This window comes from Armigeres subalbatus, chromosome 3, assembly GCF_024139115.2.
Source record: "Armigeres subalbatus isolate Guangzhou_Male chromosome 3, GZ_Asu_2, whole genome shotgun sequence".
Classification (NCBI taxonomy): Eukaryota; Metazoa; Arthropoda; class Insecta; order Diptera; family Culicidae; genus Armigeres; species Armigeres subalbatus.
Genome location: NC_085141.1, coordinates 297,293,188 through 297,317,999, shown reverse-complemented (window position 1 = coordinate 297,317,999; position 24,812 = coordinate 297,293,188). Strand labels below are relative to the sequence as shown.

The 24,812-nt window shown below is 43.4% G+C and overlaps 1 protein-coding gene across 1 annotated transcript; it reads left to right on the top strand.

Moving 5' to 3' along the window:
* Window positions 1-1,664: 1,664 nt before the first annotated feature.
* LOC134224925 (protein lin-54 homolog) lies at window positions 1,665-23,539 on the top strand. The gene is made up of 6 exons (XM_062704582.1): window positions 1,665-2,191; window positions 2,326-2,477; window positions 2,668-3,704; window positions 3,767-4,282; window positions 21,446-21,591; window positions 22,428-23,539. Exons 1-6 carry the CDS (start codon window positions 2,182-2,184, stop codon window positions 22,931-22,933), a joined length of 2,367 nt encoding a protein of 788 aa, XP_062560566.1. The 5' UTR covers window positions 1,665-2,181; the 3' UTR covers window positions 22,934-23,539.
* Window positions 23,540-24,812: the final 1,273 nt, after the last annotated feature.

The window sequence follows — 24,812 nt, the reverse complement described above, 5'->3', positions numbered from 1 at the left end:
TTTCAACAGTTTGTGGTACGGTTATTTGACAAATAACAATATGTTGAATGGGTTGTTAAGTTATGTCACCATAAAAAAATCGGCCGTTTTCGCCTGCAAAATTTTCGCTCCATAGTATGATAAAATGTTGACATGTAATGCAGGAAATATAAAACATTTTCGGGACAGCATGTTATACATTGACATTTAGCGTTTATGTCGTCGAAAAGTATTTGATAATCGCAACGTAAACTGTGAAGCTATATCTTGCATCGTAATAATGATTCTGACCATATAACATGTTGTTTTTTATTATATTGGAAAAACTTGGTTTCATCCTTGGGGCGATTCAAATATGACGTCCACTACTTTTTGGGATTTCTAGACCCCCTCCCCCCCCCCGTCACGCTTTTTTGTATACCTAGTACCTGTACCGTCACAAAATCTTAGACCCCCTCCCCCCCCTAAAACCTGCACTCAGCGAACTGGACTATCGAAATTCATAACTGGCGCCTTATGAATCTTCGACTGATTATTCCACCAACAGTGATTCTTATACGCAGTTACCTTCCTAAGTAGTCAAGCGTCGATGGGCGTGTGGTCTACATATCGGCCTCCCGACCCCGACGTCCAAGGTTCAAACCCAGTCTGCCGCACTTCACTTTTTTTCAAATGAAAATCATCATTCATAAGGCAACTTATTGAAATTCATACCGATTCCTTGTGGCAAATTTTCATAAGTCGTTTGATTGAAAATCATACGTCCATTTTCCTCAGTGTGTGACATCATTTTTGAACGACCCCCTTGCGATTTACCCATTAATGGTAAATGAAAATCTCCGTGTCCCCCTGGTGTATACACGATTTTTTTATCTTTTTTTTTTTTGCTTGTGACTTGTCGTGTGACTTCAATTCGCCACCAAAATCTTTGCAACATGTTTCAAAAAATCCTAAACAATTCAAAGAAAAATCACATGGTATTTAATATGCGTTAAACATTTAGGATGGATACATATTAATACTTTCATACAAAAATCTGCTGGTCAGGTTGACTGGTAGCAGATGAAGTTATTTTTTTCTTCTTTGCAAGTCCCGTTCCAGATGCACCCCTGGGTGCTGCGGATAGAGCCGCTTTTCTGCGCTCAAGCGAGTAGAGGGATATTTTGAAATCACTCCCATAAACAAAATTATTTTGCAGTTACTTGGCTGTCAAACATTTCCCGCTCTTCGAATTTCTCTTTCCACGCTGCAGGAGGGCGCACAAATGCGCTAGACTCTACATGACTTAACAATTGTTTACATACATTCATGCTCCAATCAGCTTCTGAAACTCAAGAAATTTCGTAACGAGTGCTTTTTAGTTGCATTCTTACTAATTTTCCACTCGAAATATAATGTGAGAATATTTGTTACAAAGAATACAAAACTCAAACAAAGTTTATTTTTATTTTTTCTCCAAATAATAACAATACTTGTCAATATTAAATCAGAAACGAACATAACCACAATCTTCAATGTTTGGCTCCGGCACAATAGAAATTTTTGGCTTCAGTTTGACAACCAAATCGATTCTATCCGCACCACCCAGGTGCACCCTATCGTTTAACATCTGAAAACGTCTGACGACGACGCCCTAACTTCGATGAGGACGCGCATTCTTCGGTTGGTAGCAATGATTATCTGTCAGCTTCGCCAATAAGAAAATAGGAGCCAAAAGCGCAGGAAAACGAAGGAAAATTAAATTTGATTTTGAAATTCCCATTTGCTAGTTGTAATTTTTTGCTAGAATTAGAGGAAAATCCAATCTAAATTAAGCAAAAAGTATTTTTTATAACATGTAAAGCAAGGCTAAAGTGCAAAAGTTCACCGATATCCGGTAACGTATCGATTTGCGGGAGTGAAAAATTTGATCGAAAAAAACGACTCCGTCAAGCGCTGTCAGAATTTCCAGTTGGATTCGCCGCGAATGTGCGAAGCTCCTCCGAATTGACCACCAGAAGGAACCACCAAGGGGTGTTTTTGTTGTTGCCCCTGTCCATTGGAGGTGCATATTGACACAACGTTAATTCTTGGGAGTTTCCGGAATCGGCTCTCCTTAGATAAAGAAACGGTCGGTTTAGTTTTTCCACTAACAGAAAAGTTGCCTCAAACGGTTTATTTTCACTTATCGACTTTACGGCGACGTTTGGACTAAAAACAAAAATGGAAGTTGGTGAGTAGAACTAACAATGCTGTCATGGCAGTTTGATTTCAAAACAGTGCATAGCTGATGAAATAGCATGTTAGAAAATATGGCATTTGAATTGTGGGCAACGAAATGTCTAAGATATTTGATAACAATTTTAGATGACGAATACATTTACGACGATCAAATGATGGAAGAACTCGGAGTCGTTTCTATGGATGAAGAGGAAACGATAGTTGGACCAGACGATTTAGTGGAATATTCCGCTGGTGAAGAGGAACTTGAGGAAGAAACAGTTTACATTAAATCTGAGGTATGCACTATACTCAAAAATTAAGATCTTTGACGTTGTTACGGAAATTGCCATTCTCAAAAAACCTCAAAATAACAGAACTGTAAAACGGTGTCCAGCCGTTACAATTCTATCAATGATAGTTTTCCGCAGAGCGATACATCCAAAAGTAAAAATAAAACTCATTAATTCTATTCTAAAATACTTTCAGGAATCATTTGAAGAAACAATTCCAACTATGATTACAAGCCCGAACATAACAGTCAAACGAGTTGTCAATAACAAACCAATAGTGACACCTACCAATTTAACATCAAAATTAGCTCCAAGGCCGGCAAACTTCGTTCGAGCCACTAATGCTGCGGGAAAGATTGTGTTCATACAGAAACAGCCAACGACTGCAGCTCCAGTAAAATTACTAAACAATGCAAAGTCACCAACTGCTACCACCACTACTTCATATCATTTAGTTAAAGGTGAAGGTGGTGTTGTAATGCAACCTAAGATGCAAACTCAAAACATGATTCGAAGGGTGGTTCCAGCAACATCCACCTCGAGTATGGCAGCGTCGTCTGGTTTGAATAAACCTAAAACGATCACAAAACCGCCAACACATGTTGTGATTCACACCAAAATGGGACCATCTGGGGCAAGTACTACCAAAACATTGACCGTTGCTGAGGCTCACCAAATGGGATTGCTCAACAACAAAGTGAAGCAAGTGGTTCAGATGGCGAAACCCAAACCTTCCGGAATCTCATCTGCAGTCAAATCTCCAATCAAAACCATGCCCGGGGCTGCCACAAGTTCTACTATTGTACGGTTGAAGCAATCCCCGGGAGCCCCTTCTGCTGGGCAAGTGCAACGTGTTCAGACAGTTACCAAATCCGCTGTTCAAAGTCAAAAAGTGGTCCTACCCCAAAGTGCCATTCAAGCTGGGCAGCATTCTGGGCAAATTCAGGCAATAAACATACCCGGTAAAGGAATCCAGTATGTCCGATTTCTGAACCAGACTGGAAACCCAACCAATTCTGAACAGAAAGTAGTCAAAGTTATTAACAAAGCAGTGAACCCAAATTCAGGTTCCAAAATCATTGTACAAAACAACAAAACCTATGTGGTGAACAATGGTAATGTAACGGCCGTGAGAACCACTTCCGCTCAGTCTGCTAACCAAAATAGAATCTTGACGTCCGGATCGCAAACCGTTGTAAGAAAAGTATTATCTGCCAGTAGTAGCCATGCTGGGTATGTAATTATAAAAACTTATATGGGTATTCTGCTCTAATTAAAACCATTTGTCTCCACAGTATTGTCCGACGTCCTGCCGAATCTACGCGATACATAGCGGTGGTTCGCAAGGATGATGACACATCATCCGAAACGGTTACCAAACTAACGGCATCACAGTTTAGTCAACTGAGTGGAACGCCCGTTTTGTCCGGGGGCGCCAAAACGAAAATCTTGATGATTCCTTCCACTTCCACCGGTGTGTCGAACCAATCTAAATCCATCATGTGTGGTTCGTCGTCGTCGTTCAACAGCAATCCCTCGATAATTACTGTAAAACGTGAATCGGTTAGTGGGTCCGAGGACGAGACACGGAAGGGCCCTGCCGTGGGGACAATCTTTCCCGATGAGGCTTACAAGAAGCGACCCTGCAACTGTACTAAATCACAGTGCTTGAAACTGTACTGTGATTGCTTTGCCAATGGGGAGTTTTGCTACAACTGCAACTGCCGAGATTGTTACAATAATCTTGAAAACGAGGAAGAACGGCAGAAAGCAATTCGAGCTACGTTGGAACGGAATCCCAGTGCGTTCAAGTAAGTACAGTATTTATATTTCATTCACATAAATATGTGTTCATGTTCATTCTCACACGATATGGGAGTGTACCTACAAACAAAACATGGGGAACAGTGGATTCGGAAAATAGATGGCAAGTGAGCATGAGCATGAGCATGATTGACCGCCCACGGTTGCTACTCCGTTATTGCCAGGTCAGCTGTAATTACACAGAGAACCAACAGATGGGAAGTTGTGGACTAACATTATCTTCAATGTGTAAGAACTGGTGACCCAAAAATAAGCAATACCAGCGCCGGATTCGGAAAATAGATGGCAAGTGTTGGAAATCTGGATTCATCATCGCCAGCTGCTTAGTTGAAGTAAACACAATCCTTACGCACTGGGGGTCGTGGGTTCAAACTCTACCGAAGGAAAGTGGTTACCTTCAATGCATTTTTCGAATTAAATCTTTCACATGTAACGACTTGAAGGTCACGTCTTAAGGCTAATGTCCACGTTGCAATTTTTTAAGATGCGCCCACGCTACATCCACGCAAGTTACCCAGCATCAAATGAAGTAATGCACACGTAGCTTGAAAAAACGCTGCGTGGGAATCGGCCCTTAACCTTCCGGGGCTTGCAGTCTCGCCTCCATTGTGTACGACGTGTGCTTTATTTGCTAGTGTTTTACTTTTTACATCGGTGCTCGAGGGTTAAGACTGCCGTAATCTGGAAAAGTGACGTAACAGCCATTTTACAACATGCATGTTTTCCATTTTTCTGTTAAAGAGCTCGATGAGTAGTATTCGTTAACACCATTTTTGAAAAATGGCGTATACGTCACTTTTTCAGATTACGGCAGAAGAGTGTCTTGATAAAGCCTATGGAGATTGCCCGAAGCATGGCGCGAAAATTTTCATCGGAGACGCATAGGGGAAATGACGGCTTCAGCAGGTTTTGTTCTATTATTGTCAGGGGCAGTGACGTAGCCACGGGGGTGGTTTTGGGCATAACCCCCCCATAACGCGCCCCAGAGACACAATTTTCGGTAGAAATTTTTTTTTCGAAAAAAAAAAATTCAGAAAACCCCTCCCAGACCAATTTTCTTGCTACGCCACTGGTCAGGGGGGTTTTCTATATCTAATTACGCTGAAATTTGACCTGAACATTCTTTGCATATCAAAGAATTTAATGGCCAAATTTCATAAAATTTGGTCAACAAAAACCCCTGTGACAATAATAGAACAAAACCTGCCAAAGCCATCATTTTCCCTACTATCAAGTCGTTAGAGAGAGAGAGTCTTCACTCCACCATAAATAACAACGACCTACCGCTAGTAATTTTGCTGCTGGTCAGCAACTATTTTGCACGAAAGAATATCCGAAACCACACCTGGAGTCACCAAAATGGTGAAACTTGCAATCAGATAGTCCATGTTCTGGTAAATGGACGTGAGTTTCTCAGTTGTTATCGATGTGTGGACATTCAGAGGTCCGAACGTTGACTTCGATCACTACCTCGTTGTCAGTAAAACTCGATCCCGACTCAAATGTTCCGAACAGTGGCGTCGCGTAACCTCACTTTTCACCTGTGCACTGACCCAAAAAATGAAAATTCTGATATTTTGACAGCCCAAATGGAAAATAAAATTATTAGAGTCGTTTAAACTAATCAACATCTAGTTATTCTATGCATTTCCGCACACCAATTCCTTAAATTTAAGTCCAGTGCACAGGTGGATTTAGGTTAGGAAAACGCCACTAGTTCCGAATAAAAGATCACAACGAACGATGCGTTACAATACCAAGAGATTCTCGCCAGAAGAAGTATCCGATGAATACCGCCAGAAGCTAGACAAACGGATAAAAGTGCAATCAACATTAGCGACAACATCAACGATTTATGGAAGTCGATCAACAGAACAAAAAGTTATAGCACTACACAGAAGTGACCTAGGACAGGATTATTTGGTACGGAGTATCAGAGATTGACAGACGAGAAGAACGTTACCAGAAGCCGGATGTTGTTGTCGGGTATCCGGTTGAATAGATATCGGTGCCAAGAGCAGCCAAAAAGGAATTCATTGCAGGAAGTGAAAACAGTATGGAGAACAAGTTATAAGTAAGGCACAAGAAAGAATGGAGCAGAACAACTTGCGGAGAATTTGTGAGACTGTAAATGGCGTGCGGAGGAAGACAGCCCTATCTCCTGTACAACGACCAAGAAGAGAATTTGATTACAGATAAAATCTAAGTGCCTGCCAGGAGTGCCAGGTGGAAGGAAAACTTCGAGACTTTGTTAAACCGAAGACGGCTAATAGCAAGACATACAACTGTCAAAATGTTATCATATACAGTGTGAACTTCATGTACATTTGCGTCCCCAAACGACTCTGAACAACATATGATTGTGTGCGAAAAAATGGGATAAACCTTCAAAGCATCTTTGAACCATGATATTCCCAAATTGGACGCATAGTCGAAACACTCACAATCCATTTGTCAAGCCAACACTTCCACATGTGAATAGTACACGTTCACATCAGAGGAGCGTGAGTATTTAGAATGTCTGGCGGCTACACACATTCTTCATCAGCAATTCTACTGATCAAGTGAGGTTGTGTGTGCTATTTGCCAGTCGATCGTCTAAAGCTCAGACCCAACCGCATTGCGTAGGCAAGAGCACGCAACTCTGGTACAGTTCAATCAAAGTTAATTTCCTATGTTCCGTGTATTAAACCACCCGACTTTGACATTAATTTACAATATTCTGAAAACTCAGATCACTCAAAACACTTCATCAGTACAATTGCTGATGAAGAATGTGTGTAGCCGACGGACATTCTAAATACTCACTATTTGAACGTGTACTATTATACACATGTGGAAGTGTTGGCTTGACAAATGGATTGTGATTGATTCGACTATTAGGGGGCCCTCCTTAGCCGTGCGGTAAGACGCGCGGCTACAAAGCAAGACCATGCTGAGGGTGGCTGGGTTCGATTCCCGGTGCCGGTCTAGACAATTTTTGGATTGGAAATTGACTCGACTTCCCTGGGCATAAAAGTATCATCGTGTTAGCCTCATGATATACGAATACAAAAATGGTAACCTGGCTTAGAAACCTCGCAGTTAATAACTGTGGAAGTGCTTAATGAACACTAAGCTGCGAGGCGGCTTTGTCCCCAGTGTGGGGATGTAATGCCAATAAGAAAGAAAGAAAGAAAGAAGATTCGACTATGCGTCCAATTTGGGAATATCGGGCTCATTCTGTTGCCGCTAAGTTGCGAACGCCGACGGAAGTCCTTCGTAGCTTAGTTAGTTAAAGCATCAGTCTAGCGTACTGAGGGTCGTGGGTTCGAGTCCCATCGAAGGGGAAGTGGTTACCTCCAACACATTTTTCATATCAAAATCTTCCACATAAAAGGATACCTGGATACAGCGTCGATACACCTATGCCTGGCGTATTGTAGAGCTCCATAATCGTCTGTCTTGGGCGATACTCCTCCAATTTCCGCGAACGTTTAGGGTCCCCAGGTCCGATTCCACCGCGTGCAACCAGCGTGTTCGTGGCCATTCACGAAGTCGCTGGCCTCTATCTGGTTCTCTGTTGAATATTGTTTTTGATATTCTTTCTTCCGACATTCGCACTAAGTGACCAGCCCACTGAAGTCAGCCGTATTTTATACGATTCTCAATATTTTATTTGTATACTCGATACAGCTCATGATTCATGCGTCTGCTCCACACACCATTTTCTAGTTTCCCTCGAGTATTATACGCAGCACTTTTTGCTCAAAAATCCCGAAAGCTGTCCGGTCCCCCTTGTTTAACGTCCATGCTTCATGTTCCTGAAGGGCCACTGAATCAGAGTTTTAAATAGAGCAAATTTCGCTTCCGTCTGCATATTGCGGGACCTAAGAAGGTTACGTAATCCGTAGAAGGCCCTATTCGCAGCATCAGCACTAAGTCCTATCACTTCACGGAAAGCGTCATTGTCACATGTCACAAGCGTTCCAACGTAAACAAATTCTTCAACAACTTCAAACACATCCCCATCAAGCACTACCTCTGCATAAACACCACTAGGTCTTCCTCTATCTCTACCTGCCACGTAGGTGTAATGCTTCTAATATTTACGTAGACATCTCATCAAGACATGATATGCTGTTCTACGAATTAAATCCACCTACGAACAAATAACTTTATCCTACAATTTTGTCCAAGTACTTTTCACTCAGATGTCGGCCATTTGTTTTCCAAATTCACTAAGTTTTGCCACATGTACTCATTTTACATTTTACACTAAAGTTTTCATTCGAATTTTAATTTCAATCTATATTCTCCGTTGGCTGCTAAATGGTGGGTTGACATCAAGGAAGGAGCGCCCAACAGAGCTCTGGTCCCCACAAGTTCCTATCTCACGCTTCCACGGGTCGTCCGATGACAAAAGACCGCCAGCTAAGGGTTGTTTACTTAGCTGGTAGTGCAGCCTGAGCACTGTTGTCCTGACATCAGCTAAAGTGAGAAGGTACGCCTCGATCGTCTGTTCACCAGGAGGTGCGGCTTAAACAGCGTCTGCCTGGTACCCAGCGGCTGATCAACCAAATGCTGTATTGCGTCAGCTATACCTAAGGTGGCAGCCCCACCAGCGCGATATAGGTAGCGCGACCCCGGTAAGGTAGCTTACTGAAGCCTTTCAAATACCAAGAAAAATGGAGATAGAAGAAAAAGAGAACGTTATTTTTGGCAACCGACCCGGCAACGAAATAAGGACTATGATTGGAGACTCGGTACCTGGAATGTCAGGACCCTAAATGAACCTGGACGATTGAGGCTTCTGGCTCGTGAACTACAGAAGGTTGGAGTGAACGTGGCCGATATTCAAGAAGTCCGATGGCCTAGATCCGGAGAACGTGAATTCCGAGCCGTGGACCTCACGACCAACACTGCATTCAAATATAACATCTATCACAGCGGTGACGGAAAAACAGAGCATGGAGTTGGTTTCGTAGTGATGGGCAAGATGAAGCGAGTGATGCGGTGGAAACCCATTAGCGAATAAATCTGTGTGTTGAGGATGCGGGGCAAATTATTTAATTACAGCCTAATCTACGTTTACGCGCCGACAAACGATAAATCCGACGACGTGAAGGACACGTTTTTTGAATGTCTCCATAAAGCCTATTGAGAGTTCCCAAAGCATGACATGAAAATTGTTATCGGAGACGCTAACGCTCAGGTCGGTAGAGAGGACTTTTTCCGTCCCATAATTGGTAGGGGAGCCTTCACTCCGCTACCAATGACAACGGCCTACGGCTAGTAAATTTCGCTGCTGCCAGAGGGATGACCATCAGTAGCACCTACTTTGCACGAAAGAATATTCGAAAGCACACCTGGGGACACCCAAATGGTGGAACTTGCAACCAGATAGACCATGTTTTGGTGGATGGGCGCCATTTCTCGGATGTTATCGATGTGCGGACATTCAGAGGTCCGAACATTGAATTCGATCACTACCTCGTTGTCAGTAAAATTCGATCACGGTTGTCAACTGTATCGAACGAAGCGATTGTCGGCGGAAGGAGTATCGGCTGAGTACCGCCAGAAGCTCGACGAACGGATAAGTGCAATCAACGTTAGCGACAACATCAACGATCTATGGGAGTCGATCAATGGAGCGGTGAGCACAACAGCACGATAAGTGGTAGGCACTCCACAGAGGCGACCCAGGACGGGTTGGCTCGTTGTGGAGTGTCAGAGAGTGGCAGATGAGAAGAACGTTGCCAGAAGCTAGATGTTGGTGTCGGGTACCCGATCGAATAGAGATCGGTACAAGGAAGCAAGAGCAGCCGAAAAACGAACCCACCGCAGGAAGAAGAAAGAATATGAAGAACAAGTCATTAGCGAGGCGCAGGAAAAAATGGAGCAGAACGATATGCAGAAGTTCTATTAGTCTTTCAATGGCGTGCGGAGAAAGACAGCGCCATCTCCCGTCATGTGCAATGACCAACAAGGGAATTTGCTGACAGATAAAACCGAAGTGGCTGCCAGGTGGAAGCAACACTTCGAGACTTTGTTGAATAGTGGAAGTGACGGTGCATCGGTGAGCAGAATAAATATTAGCGACGATGGACAAGCTGTGGAGTCGCCAGGACCAGCTCCCGGCTGAACTTCTCAAACATGGCATTGAGCAGCATTATGAAGTTCTGCACCATATAATTTCGAAAATATGGAAAGCCGAAGAAATGCCTGCTAGCTGGTTGGACGGCCTCATTTGCCCCCTCTTTAAGAAAGGGCACAGACTGGAGTGCGCCAATTACCGAGGAATAACCCTCCTTAATTCGGCGTACAAAATTATTGTCCGTATTTTGTTCAACAGATTGAGACCGCTTGAAGAGTCCTTCGTCGGCGAATACCAAGCAGGTTTTCGTGAGGGCCGATCAACGACGGATCAAATGTTTACCCTGAGACAAATCCTTGATAAATTCCGGGAGTACAACTCGCAGTCGCATCATCTGTTTATTGATTTCAAGACGGCGTACGATTCAGTGAAACAGAATGAACTATGGCAAATTATGCTTGAACATGGTTTTCCGGCGAAATTGATACGACTGTTTCGTATAACGTTGGACGGATCGAAATCAAGTGTAATATCGACGTCATTTGTTACCTTAGATGGATTAAAGCAGGGTGATGCACTCTCGAATCTACTGTTCAATATAGCGCTCGAGGGAGCGATTAGGAGAGCTGGTGTGCAAAGAAGCGGTATCATTATCACAAAATCGCGTATGCTCCTGGGATTTGCGGACGATATCGATATTATCGGGATTGATCACCGTGCCGTGGAAGAGGCTTTTGTGCCTTTTAAGAGGGAGACAGCGAGGATTGGATTCACGATCAATACCAGAAAAACGAAGTACATGGTCGCTGGCAATCAACGTGGGTTCATTAGTGGTGGCTGGATAGTGAAAAGTTGGTAGAAAAATTTGTGTATCTTGGAACATTAGTGACGTGTAATAATGATGTTACCCGCAAGGTAAAAAGGCGGATTGCAGCTGCAAATCGGGCTTATTACGGACTTCGTAACCAGCTTAAGTCCTGTAGTCTGCAAACGAAAACAAAACTCGCGCTGTATACTACTCTGATTCTTCCGGTGGCTTTATGCGGCCATGAAACATGGACGTTAAAGGAGGCTGATCGGAGAGTTTTCGGAGTGTTTGAGCATAAGGTGCTGCGGACAATACTCGGCGGTAAACAGGAGAACGGTTTCTGGCGGCGCCGCATGAATCACGAATTGTGCCAGGTGTATAAAGGGCTGGATATTACTAAGCTTATTCAACACGGCAGACTACGGTGGGCTGGTCACGTTGTTCGTGTGCCGGAAGAACGTCAAGCGAAGATAATATTTAGTAGAGAACCCGGAAAAGGCTGCAGGCTTCATCGAAGGGCTGTAGCCCATCAAGTAAGTATCTATGTTCTCCGTTAATAATTTTTTACTCATCAATTTTGATACTCGTTGTTGAGGCTAGTGGTGTTTCGAAAAGACTGTGGAACGAGACAGTGTACACGGGTGCGTATGTCTTGAATCGTAGTCCGAGCGTCGCGGTTGCCGTTGATATCACCCCGTGCGAATCATGGCAAGGAAAGAAACCGAATGTGTCGAATTTGCGGGTATTCGGTAGTGACTGTTACGTTCATGTGCCCAAACAGTTGCGTAAGTAACTGGACTCAAAAACGCAAAAGGTTATGTTCGTCGGTTACGCCCCAAATGGTTACCGTGTGTCGAACAGCAAGAAAGTGATCGTCGCGCGTGATGTGATCTTTCATGATGATAAACTGGATTTACGGTCGACGGATGAAGGGCGGGGCAATGAAGATGACACGATCGTAGTGAAAGAACGCTCCGTCGGGAGTGAATCCGATTGCGGAACCAGTTGAGACAGTAGCGCTGAAAGATGAAGTTGCAGAAAAGGAAGGCTCAGAAGAAGACTACTTTTTGGCGGAAGAATCGGGAAAACATCCCGATGATACGGGAGGCGACACGGCAAATGGTGTTCGGCGAGACGGTAGAACCGTAGCGTATGCCGCCGAAGTGGCACAGTGATTTCAAAATGGACATGTCAGTTTTTGCATTGTGCGCCTAAAATTTCGAATATGGGATTCCTTGGGTTAGACATCAACGAGTTGAAGAAGCGACAAGATTGGCCAATGTGGAAGCAAGCGATACAAGAAGAATTTGGAGCATTGCAGCGGAATAATACATGGATCAAGCGTGCGGTGATGGTACGATCGATACGTACAAAGCCAAGTTGGTCGTATTCACCGGTTGCCAAGATATCCACGGTACGAATCCTGCTGGCGCTAGCGAACCATGAAGGCTGGTATGTCCACTAAATGGACGTCAGGAGCGCTTTCTTGAACGGTGTGTTGGAAGAGGAACTCTATATGCGCCCCCAACTGCGTTTGAGGCGGATAATAATCGTTTTTGTAGGCTACATGAGGCAATATACGGTCTAAAGCAGTCCTCAAGGAATTGGAACCTTCGTTTTCATCATTTCATCGAGTGGCTCAGATTCATGAGAAGTGAATACGATTATTGTTTCTACTTCAGGAAAGAGAAAGATAAGCAACATCCTGAAGGCGATCCAGGGCTTGAAGAAGAGATTTTCTACTGAGTTTGCATGAGGTGCGGAACTTCCTGGGACTGAACATCCAGCGTGCTCGTGGGCGGTACCCCGTTTGGCATAATGCCATATGGCATAATGCCGTTTGGCATAACGCCGTTTGGCATAATGGCCATTTGGCATAAGGGCCGTTTGGCATAATGACCATTTGGCATAATATGTATGCGGTGTCAAATTGAAGGCCATTTGGCATAATGGCCATTTGGCATAAGGGCCGTTTGGCATAACGACCATTTGGCATAATTTGTATGCGGTGTCAAATTGAGGGCCGTTTGGCATAAAGGCCATTTGGCATAATTTATATACGGTTCCAAATTAATTGCCGTTTGCAACAATTCATATGCAATAAAGAAGGGTAAATTACAGAAAAAGTGAATAAACTTTTTGCTATCAAGGCTTTCAAGAAATGGTCAGTTCAAAAATTCCATTGAAATAAACAAAGAACTGCTCGCGTTTCAAAGAAGGGTGAATTATAGGAAATGAAAATGATAAGGTGTTGAAGTGAATAATCTTCAGCGGGATATACAGTGAACCCTTCAAGAGACGATGTTCTATGACTCGATATCGAGTCATGGAAGCAAGTTATGCCATATTATAAAATATGTTATGGATTTCTGCGATGGTCCCTTGAAAAACCATAGCAGCACATCAAATATACTATATTAACAATATAGTTCACTCTGGCTGATTCCAACGGACAACACAGTAGCGACGCGGTGTCACAAAGGGCAAGCAATGTAATAAAGAGACCTTCCGAGGGGTGTTTAAAAGTAGAATGCAATATGCAGTATAACATGTCGAAATAATATGCTAGAAATTATCCTTTGACCCCATTTTGATACCTTAGTTTGAAAATAAAATAAAAAAAAAATTAATTCAAATAGTTAAACATTGTAAATTAAGTGTAATTTTTGCAATTATGGCACCCCTTGGCCATCGTTTTCAGGCGTTAGTTACCCTTTGTGACGCAAGATGGTGTGATTATGCTGTCCGTTGCCTAATATATGGAGATTTATGAAGTGAGCTATATTGTTAATATATAATATTTGAGCACATGTTTCACATAGATTACTGCAATTCATCTGTGACCAGATTTGGTCACAAACAAGTTGCTGCAACCATTTTTGGCTGACTTTTGTACCTCGGGAAGCTTTTCAAGGATTTTATATCCCACTTCTCGATATTTCCCTGAGCCGATGTTCCCTTTATTATCGACTCATGGAGGATTGACTGTATCAACAATTTTATGGTGTACCGTTTCGTGATGCACGTGTTTGCCTGTTAAGGCAAAATGTGTTATTTTGCCTTCTATAACTGCTCGCATTTGCCCGGTATAAGGCCAAATGTGTTATTTTGCCTTCTTTGAATACTCGAATTTGCTCGGTTATTGGCAGCAAAACGATTCACTGCAAAATAATTCTAACTGCGGAATGATACAAAACGCAGAATGGATTATTGCGCAATCCCTTGTCATAAGACGAGTTAATCCAATCCCATTGAATTCCACCACTTAATTGTATCTTGACACTGAAGACGGCCTTACTGTTGAGGTCGAAATACGTATCTGTCAAGATACAATTAAGTGGTGGAATTCAATGGGATTGGATTAACTCGTCTTATGACAAGGGAAGACATTCCACTAAAAAGCTCAAAATAATTTTCTTACCAATATTGCGCAATGGTAATGATCGCGATGTGGTACATCAAGAAATGGATTACCGCGGAATGTTGTACCGCAAATTGTCGTATAATCTTTAGAGCTTTAAAGTCTACTTAGCATCATCGGAGTAATTCACCTCCGATGATGGTAAGTAGATTCCTGGGCAATTAATTTGGAACAGTATGTAAATTATGCCAAATGGCTATTATGCCAAACGGCCCTCAATTTGACACCGCATACAAATTATGCCAAATGGTCGTTATGCCAAACGGCTCTTATACCAAATGGCCATTATGCCAAATGGCCTTCAATTTGACACTGTATACATATTATGCCAAGTGGCCATTATGCCAAATGGCCCTTATGCCAAATGGCCATTATGCCAAACGGCGTTATGCCAAACGGCATTATGCCATATGGCATTATGCCAAACGGGGTACCGCCGTGCTCGTGTGGGGGGACTGATGGCAATCGGTCAAAAGGCGTACATCGAAGCGGTCTTAGATCGAGTAGGCATGGGAGCCTGCAAGCCTTCACCAGTGCCAATGGACCCACACTTGCAACTCGAAAAAGGAGACGATCCGAAAAGTTTCACGGACCAGCCGTATCGCGAACTGATCGGGTGTCTCATGTACCTTACCGTGACTTCTAGACCAGACATCTGTGCGGCGGTCAATTACTTCGCCGAGTTCCAGTGTTGCGCAACAGAAGAGCACTGGGTGCATCCAAAAAACCCAGATTAATCCACCTAGCGGTGATGGAGCCTTTCTCGTGTGTTATTCATTCATTTATTTAGTCTACATCTAAACAGATAACACTGAATCAACAATTTGACGCCACAATACACGGTTCGAGGCCGCATCTCTCCAACCTCGAATACGCCCCACGCTCGCCAAGTCGTTTCGCATCTGGTCTGCCCATCTCGCTTGCTGCGCTCCACGCCGTCTCATACCTGCCGGATCGGAAGCGAACACCATCTTTGAAGGGTTGCTGTCCGACATTCTTGCAACATGTCCTGCCCATCGTACCCTTCCGGCTTTAGCTACCTTCTGGATACCGGGTTCGCCGTAGAGCTGGGCGAGCTCGTGGTTCATTCTTCGCCGCCACACACCGTCTTCTTGCACACCGCCAAAGATAGTCCTAAGCACCCGTCTCTCGAATACTCCGAGTGCTTGCAAGTCCTCATCGAGCATTGTCCATGTTTCATGTCTGTAGAGGACAACCGGTCTTATTAGCGTCTTGTACATGACACATTTGGTGCGGTGGCGAATCTTTGATGACCGCACTTTCTTCTGGAGCCCGTAGTAGGCCCGACTTTCACAGATGATGCGCCTTCGTATTTCACGACTAACGTTGTTATCAGCCGTTAGCAAGGATCCAAGGTAGACGAATTCCTCGACCATCTCGAAGGTATCCCCGTCTATCGTAACACTACTTCCCAGGCGGGCCCTGTCACGCTCGGTTCCGCCCACAAGCATGTACTTTGTCTTTGACGCATTTACCACCAGCCCAACTTTTTTTGCTTCACGTTTCAGGCGGGTGTACAGATCTGCCACCATTGCAAATGTTCGGCCAACAATGTCCATGTCATCCGCGAAACAAATAAATATACTGGATCTGTTAAAAATCGTACCCGTAAAATCGTACGGCTTTCCGCATGACACCTTCTAGCACAATGTTGAACAACAGGCACGAAAGTCCATCACCTTGTCTTAGTCCCCGGCGCGATTCGAACGAACTGGAGTGTTCGCCCGAAGTCTTCACACAGTTTTGCACACCATCCATCGTTGCTTTGATCAGTCAGGTAAGCTTCCCAGGGAAGCTGTTCTCGTCCATAATTTTCCATAGCTCTACGCGGTCTATACTGTCGTATGCCGCCTTGAAATTAACGAACAGATGGTGCGTTGGGACCTGGTATTCACGGCATTTTTGAAGGATTTGCCGTACAGTAAAGATTTGGTCCGTTGTCGAGCGGCCGGCTTGATAACTTCCCACGAATCATTCACTAATGGTGACAGACGACGGAAGATGATCTGGGATATCACTTTGTAGGCGGCATTAAAGATGGTGATCGCTCGAAAGTTCTTACACTCCAGCTTGTCGCCTTTCTTGTAGATGGGGCATATAACCCCTTCCTTCCACTGCTCCGGTAGCTGTTCAGTTTCCCAGATTCTGACTATCAGTTTGTGCAGGCAAGTGGCTAGCTTTTCCGGGCCCATCTTGATGAGCTCAGCTCCGATACCATCCTTACCAGCTGCTTTATTGGTCTTTAGCTGTTGGATGGCATCCTTAACTTCCCTCAAAGTGGGGGCTGGTTGGCTTCCATCGTTCGTTAAACTGACGTAGTCATCTCCTCCGCTGCCTTGACTTTCACTGCCTGTACTATCAGCGCCATTCAAATGTTCCTCATAGTGCTGCTTCCACCTATCCCGGCACATTTCGGCTCGCGGCACGAAGCCTTTGCGGGATGCGTTGAGCTTCTGGTAGAACTTGCGTGTTTCTTGAGAACGGCACAGCTGTTCCATCTCCTCGCACTCCGCTTCTTCCAGGCGGCGTGATCTCCAGGTGTACCGATACGGGAGGCTGTGTTGGAAGTAGGTGCTACGAATGGCCATATTCTTGGAGGCGGGGAAATCAATTGGTCGTAGGCCGTTTTCGTTCGTCAGCCGGTGAGCGCTGAACTTCCCAATAGTCGGTCTAAACTCCTCCTCTTGGCCAACCTGAGCGTTCAAATCTCCTATGATGATTTTGACGTCGTGGCTTCCCAACTAACATTTAATGTCAATGTAAATGTTATTTCAACTCGTCTATACGGCTTCAAGCTGAATATATGTGCTATACATATGATCAAGAACTTCTATTCAATGCTTTTACCAGCAAATCTGGCGAATCTATTCAGCTGTTTTTGACGTGTCTGCACAACTACTTTACAGCATGTTACACATTTTTTTCTCAATCTTTACTAAACCATTTAGTAATATAATTCGCTTCAATGGCGCTTATTCAGATTTTTTGAATCTGTTAAATAAGTTTTATACAGCCATTGAATTCAATTTGATTAAATATTATTTGAGAGGAGAGTAAATTTCGGAAGTTTATTCAATGTTTTTTTTGTGAAAACTCAAATATCAATTTTGTTGCTACGTAGATTCGAACTCCTGATCTCCTGATTCAATGGCCGCTGCTCTGTCATCACTGTCACTTTGACATATGTAAATAACAAAGAAAATTATGGATGTGCTTCTTCGCATACCCTATAGGTTGTTTTACTAACGCTATTTTCAGATTCATGCTGTATAAACGTTAGAAAGAGGCCTACATGCTGCTTTCAGCACATCAGTTTAAAAATTATGCTTTCAGCATTATTCCAACCATTATTCAAACATCTATCAGCATGTTCTGTTGCCTAACTTTTATGCATCATCAATCGCTGAAATTGTTTTTAGGCAACATTTTCTCGATCTGTGTAGATGCTACTCTGCTGCTAATCGTTTAACAGTAGCCGTCAACAGAAATATCGCTTCTAAATGGCTTGTTTTCTTACGCTACTGCTAGCATTAATGACAGCGCTTTGTCAGTTGCTATAAGAGCAGGTGAATACCATTGTAGCTGCATTACAGAAATCAATAGCTCATACACAGCTCCGGCAACAAAAATCAAATGTAAACATTGCGGTTTTGACGTTCCATACTGATTGATAAGCTATTAAAAGAAGCAATATAAGGTTTACTTAAACGTTGTGTAATCTTCAAAGATACAGAAGTTGCCTTAAAGCTTCGTTAGTTCATTTATAGCGCCATTACGCTATATTGTTAGTGCTATAACAACAGCGAAAACGTTTTCATTGTGAATGTTACTCACCGTAATGTGGGAAGTTGCTAACAAGCAACTCAGTTACATACATGAGCTCTTAACCGATAAGCTTTGTTGCTAATTCAGACAGAGCTGTTTTATGACTATATGAAAGCTGCATAAACGATAAAAGATTAAATATATTCGGCACACTGACTAGCTGATAGATATTTGGGTAATAGTCGAGCTGAAGTTTAAGGGATTATTTGCAGAGGCTTTTCTTTTATTCAGTATTGGCTGCTTTTATTCAAATATTATACAGCCAAAGGCTAGAAGTTGAAGCTTTTAGCACCAAAATTGTTAGTTGGGTTGGGCAGCTGTCGTACTCACGTTCCAACTGCGCGTAGAATGCATCTTTATCATCATCAGTGCTTCCGGAGTGTGGGCTATGGACGTTGATTTTGCTGAAGTTGAAGAATCGGCCTTTGATCCTTAACCTGCACATTCTTTCATTGATCGGCCACCACCCGATCACGCGTCTTTGCATATCGCCCATCACTATAAAAGCTGTTCCCAGCTCGTGTGTGTTGCCGCAGCTCTGGTAGATGGTATGATTACCTCTAAACGTTCGCAACATTGATCCCTTCCAACAAACCTCCTGCAGCGCTACGATGCCGAATCCACGGTCCTTGAGCACATCGGCGAGTATGCGTGTGTTCCCGATGAAGTTGAGAGATTTGCAGTTCCACGAACCGAGTTTCCAATCGCTAGTTCCTTTTCGTCGCGGTGGTCTTCGCCGATGGTTCCGGTCCGTACTCTCTTGTTGATTGTTCGTTGCTTATGTTTTTTTTAAAGGCTGGCTTGCAGGGCCTGACACCAAACCCCCTAAATTTCCGGAGGATTATTCCTCCTTATTCCCGGTGAACCATGGTGCACAGTTTCACTTAGAGTCCCTCGCTGGCACTCGGACGATGATCAGCCGCCCCTAACATGGAGAACAGACGCTGTTGTGAGCCGATCTTGACATGGAGAACAGACGCTCAGTAAGATTTGCACCTCCGGAGAGGAGCACCCCCCCCCCCCCCTTCCCTGTAAGCATACGACCATAGTTCCCACCGGGGTTGGTTACCCGATCTTCCCTAAGGTTGCTCGTAACCCGGCCAGCACCACGGGGAGGTAGGGATAGGAGTTGCTGGGTAAGAGGCTAAGGACCGCGAGATAGGGTCTGTTTTATTCCTTCAGGTACGCGAAGTACCAATGGTACGCTTTACCCAGCATTTGCCGTGCCTTCTCGTGTGTTATAAAAATAGCCATAACTTCTAAGCCCATTGTTCTATCTGGTCAATTTCCAATAGGAAACAATGCGACAGGATTCTGCGTCGAATGCAACTTGTTGCGAGCGGTTAAGGATAAGTGCCTAAAAAATGAGTTAGAATTTTGTACGTGTTCTCTACACAAAAAAATGAATTTTGGACATAACTTCGAAACCTATAGTCCGATCTGTCCAATTTTCAATAGCAAACAATGGAACGAGATTCTGCGTTGAATGAAACTTGTTGCGAGCAAATCAGCTAAAAATAAGTGCCTAAAAAGTGAGGGAGATTTTTTTTTGTAAAATAATATATTTTGGTCGTAGCTCCGAAGCCCATAGTCCGATTGGGCCACTTTGCAATACGAAACAATGGGACAAGATTCCGCGTCGAATGCAACTTGTTGTGAGCAAATCGGTTAAGGATAAGTGCCTAAAAAATGAGCAAGATTTGTTTGCGCACACACATACACACGCACATACACACACAGTCATCACATAAATTCGTCGAGCTGAGTCGATCGGTATATAACACTATTGCTACGTTTAGACAAGGTAAGTGAATTGAGCAAGTCGCTTGAATCGAACGCGAACTGAACTCCTTAATTCAATTCACTTGAACGAAAAGAAAGTTGAACATGTTCAACTTTTGGCAAGTCAATTGAATTCAATTGAGTTGTTCAATTCACTTGCCCTGTCAAAACGTAGCATATGGGTCGCTGGGCCTCCTATGAAAAGTTCGTTTTTGGAGCGAACATATAGCCTTTACGTATACTTTGTATACGAGAAAGGCAAAACTGCTTCGATACCTTCGAGGCACAGCGGATTATCAGTTGGTGTATCGTCGATCAGATGCAGAGTCACTTGCGGTGTTCGCCGATGCGGATTGGGACAATGATCCAAACGACAGGCGTCCGGATTACATGGCCAAACTGTGGTTTGGTCTACGAGGCTGAGCTGATGGCACTCTGCCAGGCAAGTTGTAAGGCGATGTGGATTGTGAACCTACTGAAGTCTGTCCAAGGAACCGGTAACAGTTTTTGAGGACAATCAACCGTGCATCTCAATTACGATGGATCCAAGAAAGCTGAAACGGATGAGGCACGTTGAAGTCCAATACTGTTTTGTTCAATCAAAATAATAATTATTCAAAAATATATTAAATATTTCAGACCACATAAACACAAACTGTAATAATTTACACACTTAGCTATAGAATGTAGCGACAGCATATCAAATAGACTGGAGTTGTGAACGGCTAAATATGATTTACGCTAAACATTAAAGAAGTTATGTTGAAAAATATTCGGAATCAGCATCGTGCGCCCAGCTCCTCTTTTTGTTTTAAAAAGTTGAGGTGGGGTGTACATTTACTTTATACCAACCCTACTCACCCTGTGCAAAAGTTATTGCCATCGCTGATTAGGGTTCACGAGGATGTTTCCGTCCGTAGTCTAATCTCCATCTTTGTTGAACCATTGATTGGAACTAACATTGAGCAGATCTGCAAATTTTACTTCTAAGCACATGCCGAAACAAAGAAAAGCCAAAAATTGGTTTTACAACCCACACCTTAAAAACATAAAAACACATCAAAGCAAGCTATCATGTTTTATTATCATCAGTTGGATAGTTTTTCGTGATTTGTTTGTACACGTGATTAGCAAGTCTTCTATTTTTTTCAGTAGAAAACCGTTTCATTGCCTTTGACTTGCACTGAAATACATCATCTTATTTTGATTGTTTCCAGGCCGAAAATAGGTGCCGTCAGTGCCGACGAGGACGCGCTCCGTTTGCATACCAAGGGTTGTAACTGCAAACGGTCCGGCTGCCTGAAGAACTACTGCGAGTGCTACGAGGCCAAAATTGCCTGTTCGGCCAACTGCAAGTGCATAGGTGAGTATTGCAGTTACGCTTCAGCCGCTGCAACATTGTATTTATTTTTATTAAATTATCTGCCCATGATGTGGGAGGGCGTCGACATAGTGATGCATTTCCCAAGTGTAATGCGAACAAAACTTTTCCAACTGCTGCGTTTATTCACATGCGTATTTTTCGCATCACTTTTGTTTGCCATAATATCACGGGCCTTGGCTTTGGGGAGCGCTCGCTACTGCATCGTATCGAACCATCGCCTCTGTTCTTTCCTGCTATCTATGTATCTATCTAGCTGTTATACACTTAGCACTATACATTCCACTGCCTGCATTAGGGATAGCACTGTGTGAGCATACGAACCACGTAAACAAGCAAACAACAAAACTCAATGATTACAGTAACGGTCACAGCAATTAGGGGGAAAGGGAAACGCATTTTAGTCCCACTTTATTGTATTGCAGTTACTTTAATCATTACTTGAGAAAGCTGATTCTTTAAGTTTTTATATCTTGTTTGCTAATATTTATAACCGAAATAGTCACTTCCAATGATTGTGATTTCTAATCTAATCAATCTCAATTCTTCAGAATTCTGTTTTCTTCGTATTTTGCCCAATCTAATCATTTGCATTTGTCTGGGGTAACCATCACTTATCGTTGCGTCAATAAATCCGATTGAATATAATTTTCATGGTTTCATTAATTACATTATACTCAGCCTCTCCCCTTTTTCATTTTGTCATGGCTGAAGAGCCGCCTATGTCGAACCAGCAAAGTCGATCGCTCTGACTAAACCGTTTTCATTCTTTTATTTTTGTTTTCTCCCGTGTCGCTTATCGCGCTCATTGGCCCTAGGTTGTCGCAACACCGAACAATACGCAAAAGAGTACGAGTACGCAACGTCTCTGGCTGGTGTTGATAGCGTGGGGGGAGTCGTTGCAGGAGAAGGTAATTTGGAGCATCTATCAGGTGACGACAGCATGGCAGAAGTTAGTCGAACGGAAACGAGTTTTGGTGGCTCCAGTGGTGACATCAAACCTGTCGTCATAGGTGCTGGGTCCGGAGCGTTTGCCGAAACCAAACCGATGATATCGGCGGCAGCAGCAGGAGCGGCAGCGGTTGCAGATTTGAAACGGCCCAGTCCGGCCGAACCTGATCTCACACAGCTGCCACCGTCCAAGCAGCCGTACAACTTTATGACTCCGGACGTAATTGAAGCGACGGTGCAATGCATGATTGCGCAGGCGGACGAGTGTCAGAAGCGGGGGTGCAACATCCGAACGGCCGAACGAATGATTCTGGAAGAGTTTGGCCGCTGTCTGGTGGAGATTATCGAGTTCTCCAGTAAATCGGACAGTTAAAACCTGCTGGCGTAAAAATATTAGGATAAATAGTGTACATATGGTTTATAAAACAGAAACATTGTGGAATCCTCACTGTACTGATATAGGTTTACTTTCAATAGAATTATTAATTGGCGGTGCCATTGTTTTTTGGCAGGCGTAATGTTGTATAGCCTCGTTGTTATTAAACAATAATATAATCCCGAAAGCATTATGCATTAGCAATAAATATTTAAACGGAAGATTCCTGTTTATTCAGACGAAATATTTATTTCATATTTTACTTTATTGTTTATGATTTTCTTTTCTTAAGACTAGTCGAAAAAGTCGCTTTAAGCAAAGCGCACTGGCTGTAATGTTTGCTAATTATGATAAACTACCAAAAATGTGAAATAGGCATACTATAAAAAAAAATTAAGTACCCGAAGCCGTAATAAGCTTCTTAAAATTTAAAAATGTATAAAATAATGTACAAAATGGTAATGCTATAGCCGCGTTTCATAGTTTATCATTATTTACTTAGTGTAAATAAAAAATGTTTGCATTGAACTTATTATATATGATGAATTGGACATGCTAACCTTATTAATGTAGAAAGTTAATAAACGACAGTCATAACAGTAATTTCGCAATGCCATTTATTTACAATAGAGAAAACATGAGGGTTATTTTATAAGGTAAGTAGGTGCCAATGATTTTTATTTCAAAATTTTTCCCTTTCTTCCTTTCCTTTTATCCGCATTGTGTCCAGTCCCGTGACTTCACCATGGAGTCCAGTCTCATCTTCTCCCTCACATACATCTCCGTTGGTAGCACTCGATATCCTCTGATAGGGTTATGCAGATTGGAATCATCGGATGGCCATTAGACGAAATACGCTTTTCAACTTCCTGCGGTTACATTTCGTCTTGTCTTGAGCGCAGCTGGAACTCCGTACCTTAGTATCGAGGATGATACTGCCGCCAGAAGACGCCTACTGCTGCCTTTCGGACCGCCGACGTTCGGCATGATCCTCGCTAGCAAAGTGATAATTTTGACCGCCTTTTCACAGGAATAGTCGACATGGGTGTTGAAATTTAACCGATCATCAATCATCACTCCTAGATGTCGCAGAGTCCGCACCGACGGTATGTCGTGCCTTCCGATGGTAATCTGCATCCGCTGAATCACTTTGCAGTTGCTGACCAGCACCACTTCCGTTTTGTGGCGAGCAATCTGCAGCTTGACTCCATTTCCGTTTCCGCCACCAGCCTTTCCACCTCTTCCAGTGACTCACCGGTTATCGTTAGGACGACGTCATCCGCGAATACGAAAATCTTCACGCCTTTGGGCAATTTCAGCGTCAGCTCCCCGTTGTACATAACGTTTCACAGCGTTGGGCCCAATATGGACCCTTGTCGAACGTAACCCTGATCGACTTCTGCCCCGAATTCGTATCGTAAACCACAGTGGCGAATCGTCATTATGTGCACTGGGTTCACTACACAACTAGCTATTTTGATATTTATTAAAAGAAATAGTATAGTATGGTTTCGGCAGCAGCACTAGTTTCTGGATCGTCAACCTATTCGGAAAGTAGCCATGTGCTAAGCATTTCTGCAGCACCATCCTGAACAAATCTGGAAACGCCAGTATCGCAGTTTTTTTTAGAACCACGTTTGTAATTCCATCCGGACCCCCAGCTTTCTCCATCTTTATACCTTTCGCCACTGATGTCAGCTCGTCGTTGGAGACTTGCATCTGCGTATGGTGTAGGCGGCCACGTCGTAGAACCATGCTGCGGTAGAGCTTACTTACTTATGGATCCTGTACACCTCCGGTGGTGCAAAGGGCCGGCTTGAAAGATCTGCATCCTGAACGTTGCCCGGCTATCGCTTTAACCTGTTGCCAGGTTAGA

What these genes read in the sequence shown, in the direction of transcription:
- LOC134224925 (XM_062704582.1), top strand. An exon ending in CAGTTTACATTAAATCTGAG is followed by an intron (nt 2,478 to 2,667) that starts GTATGCACTATA and finishes AAATACTTTCAG; the next exon opens with GAATCATTTGAAGAAACAAT. An exon ending in GCCAGTAGTAGCCATGCTGG is followed by an intron (nt 3,705 to 3,766) that starts GTATGTAATTAT and finishes TTGTCTCCACAG; the next exon opens with TATTGTCCGACGTCCTGCCG.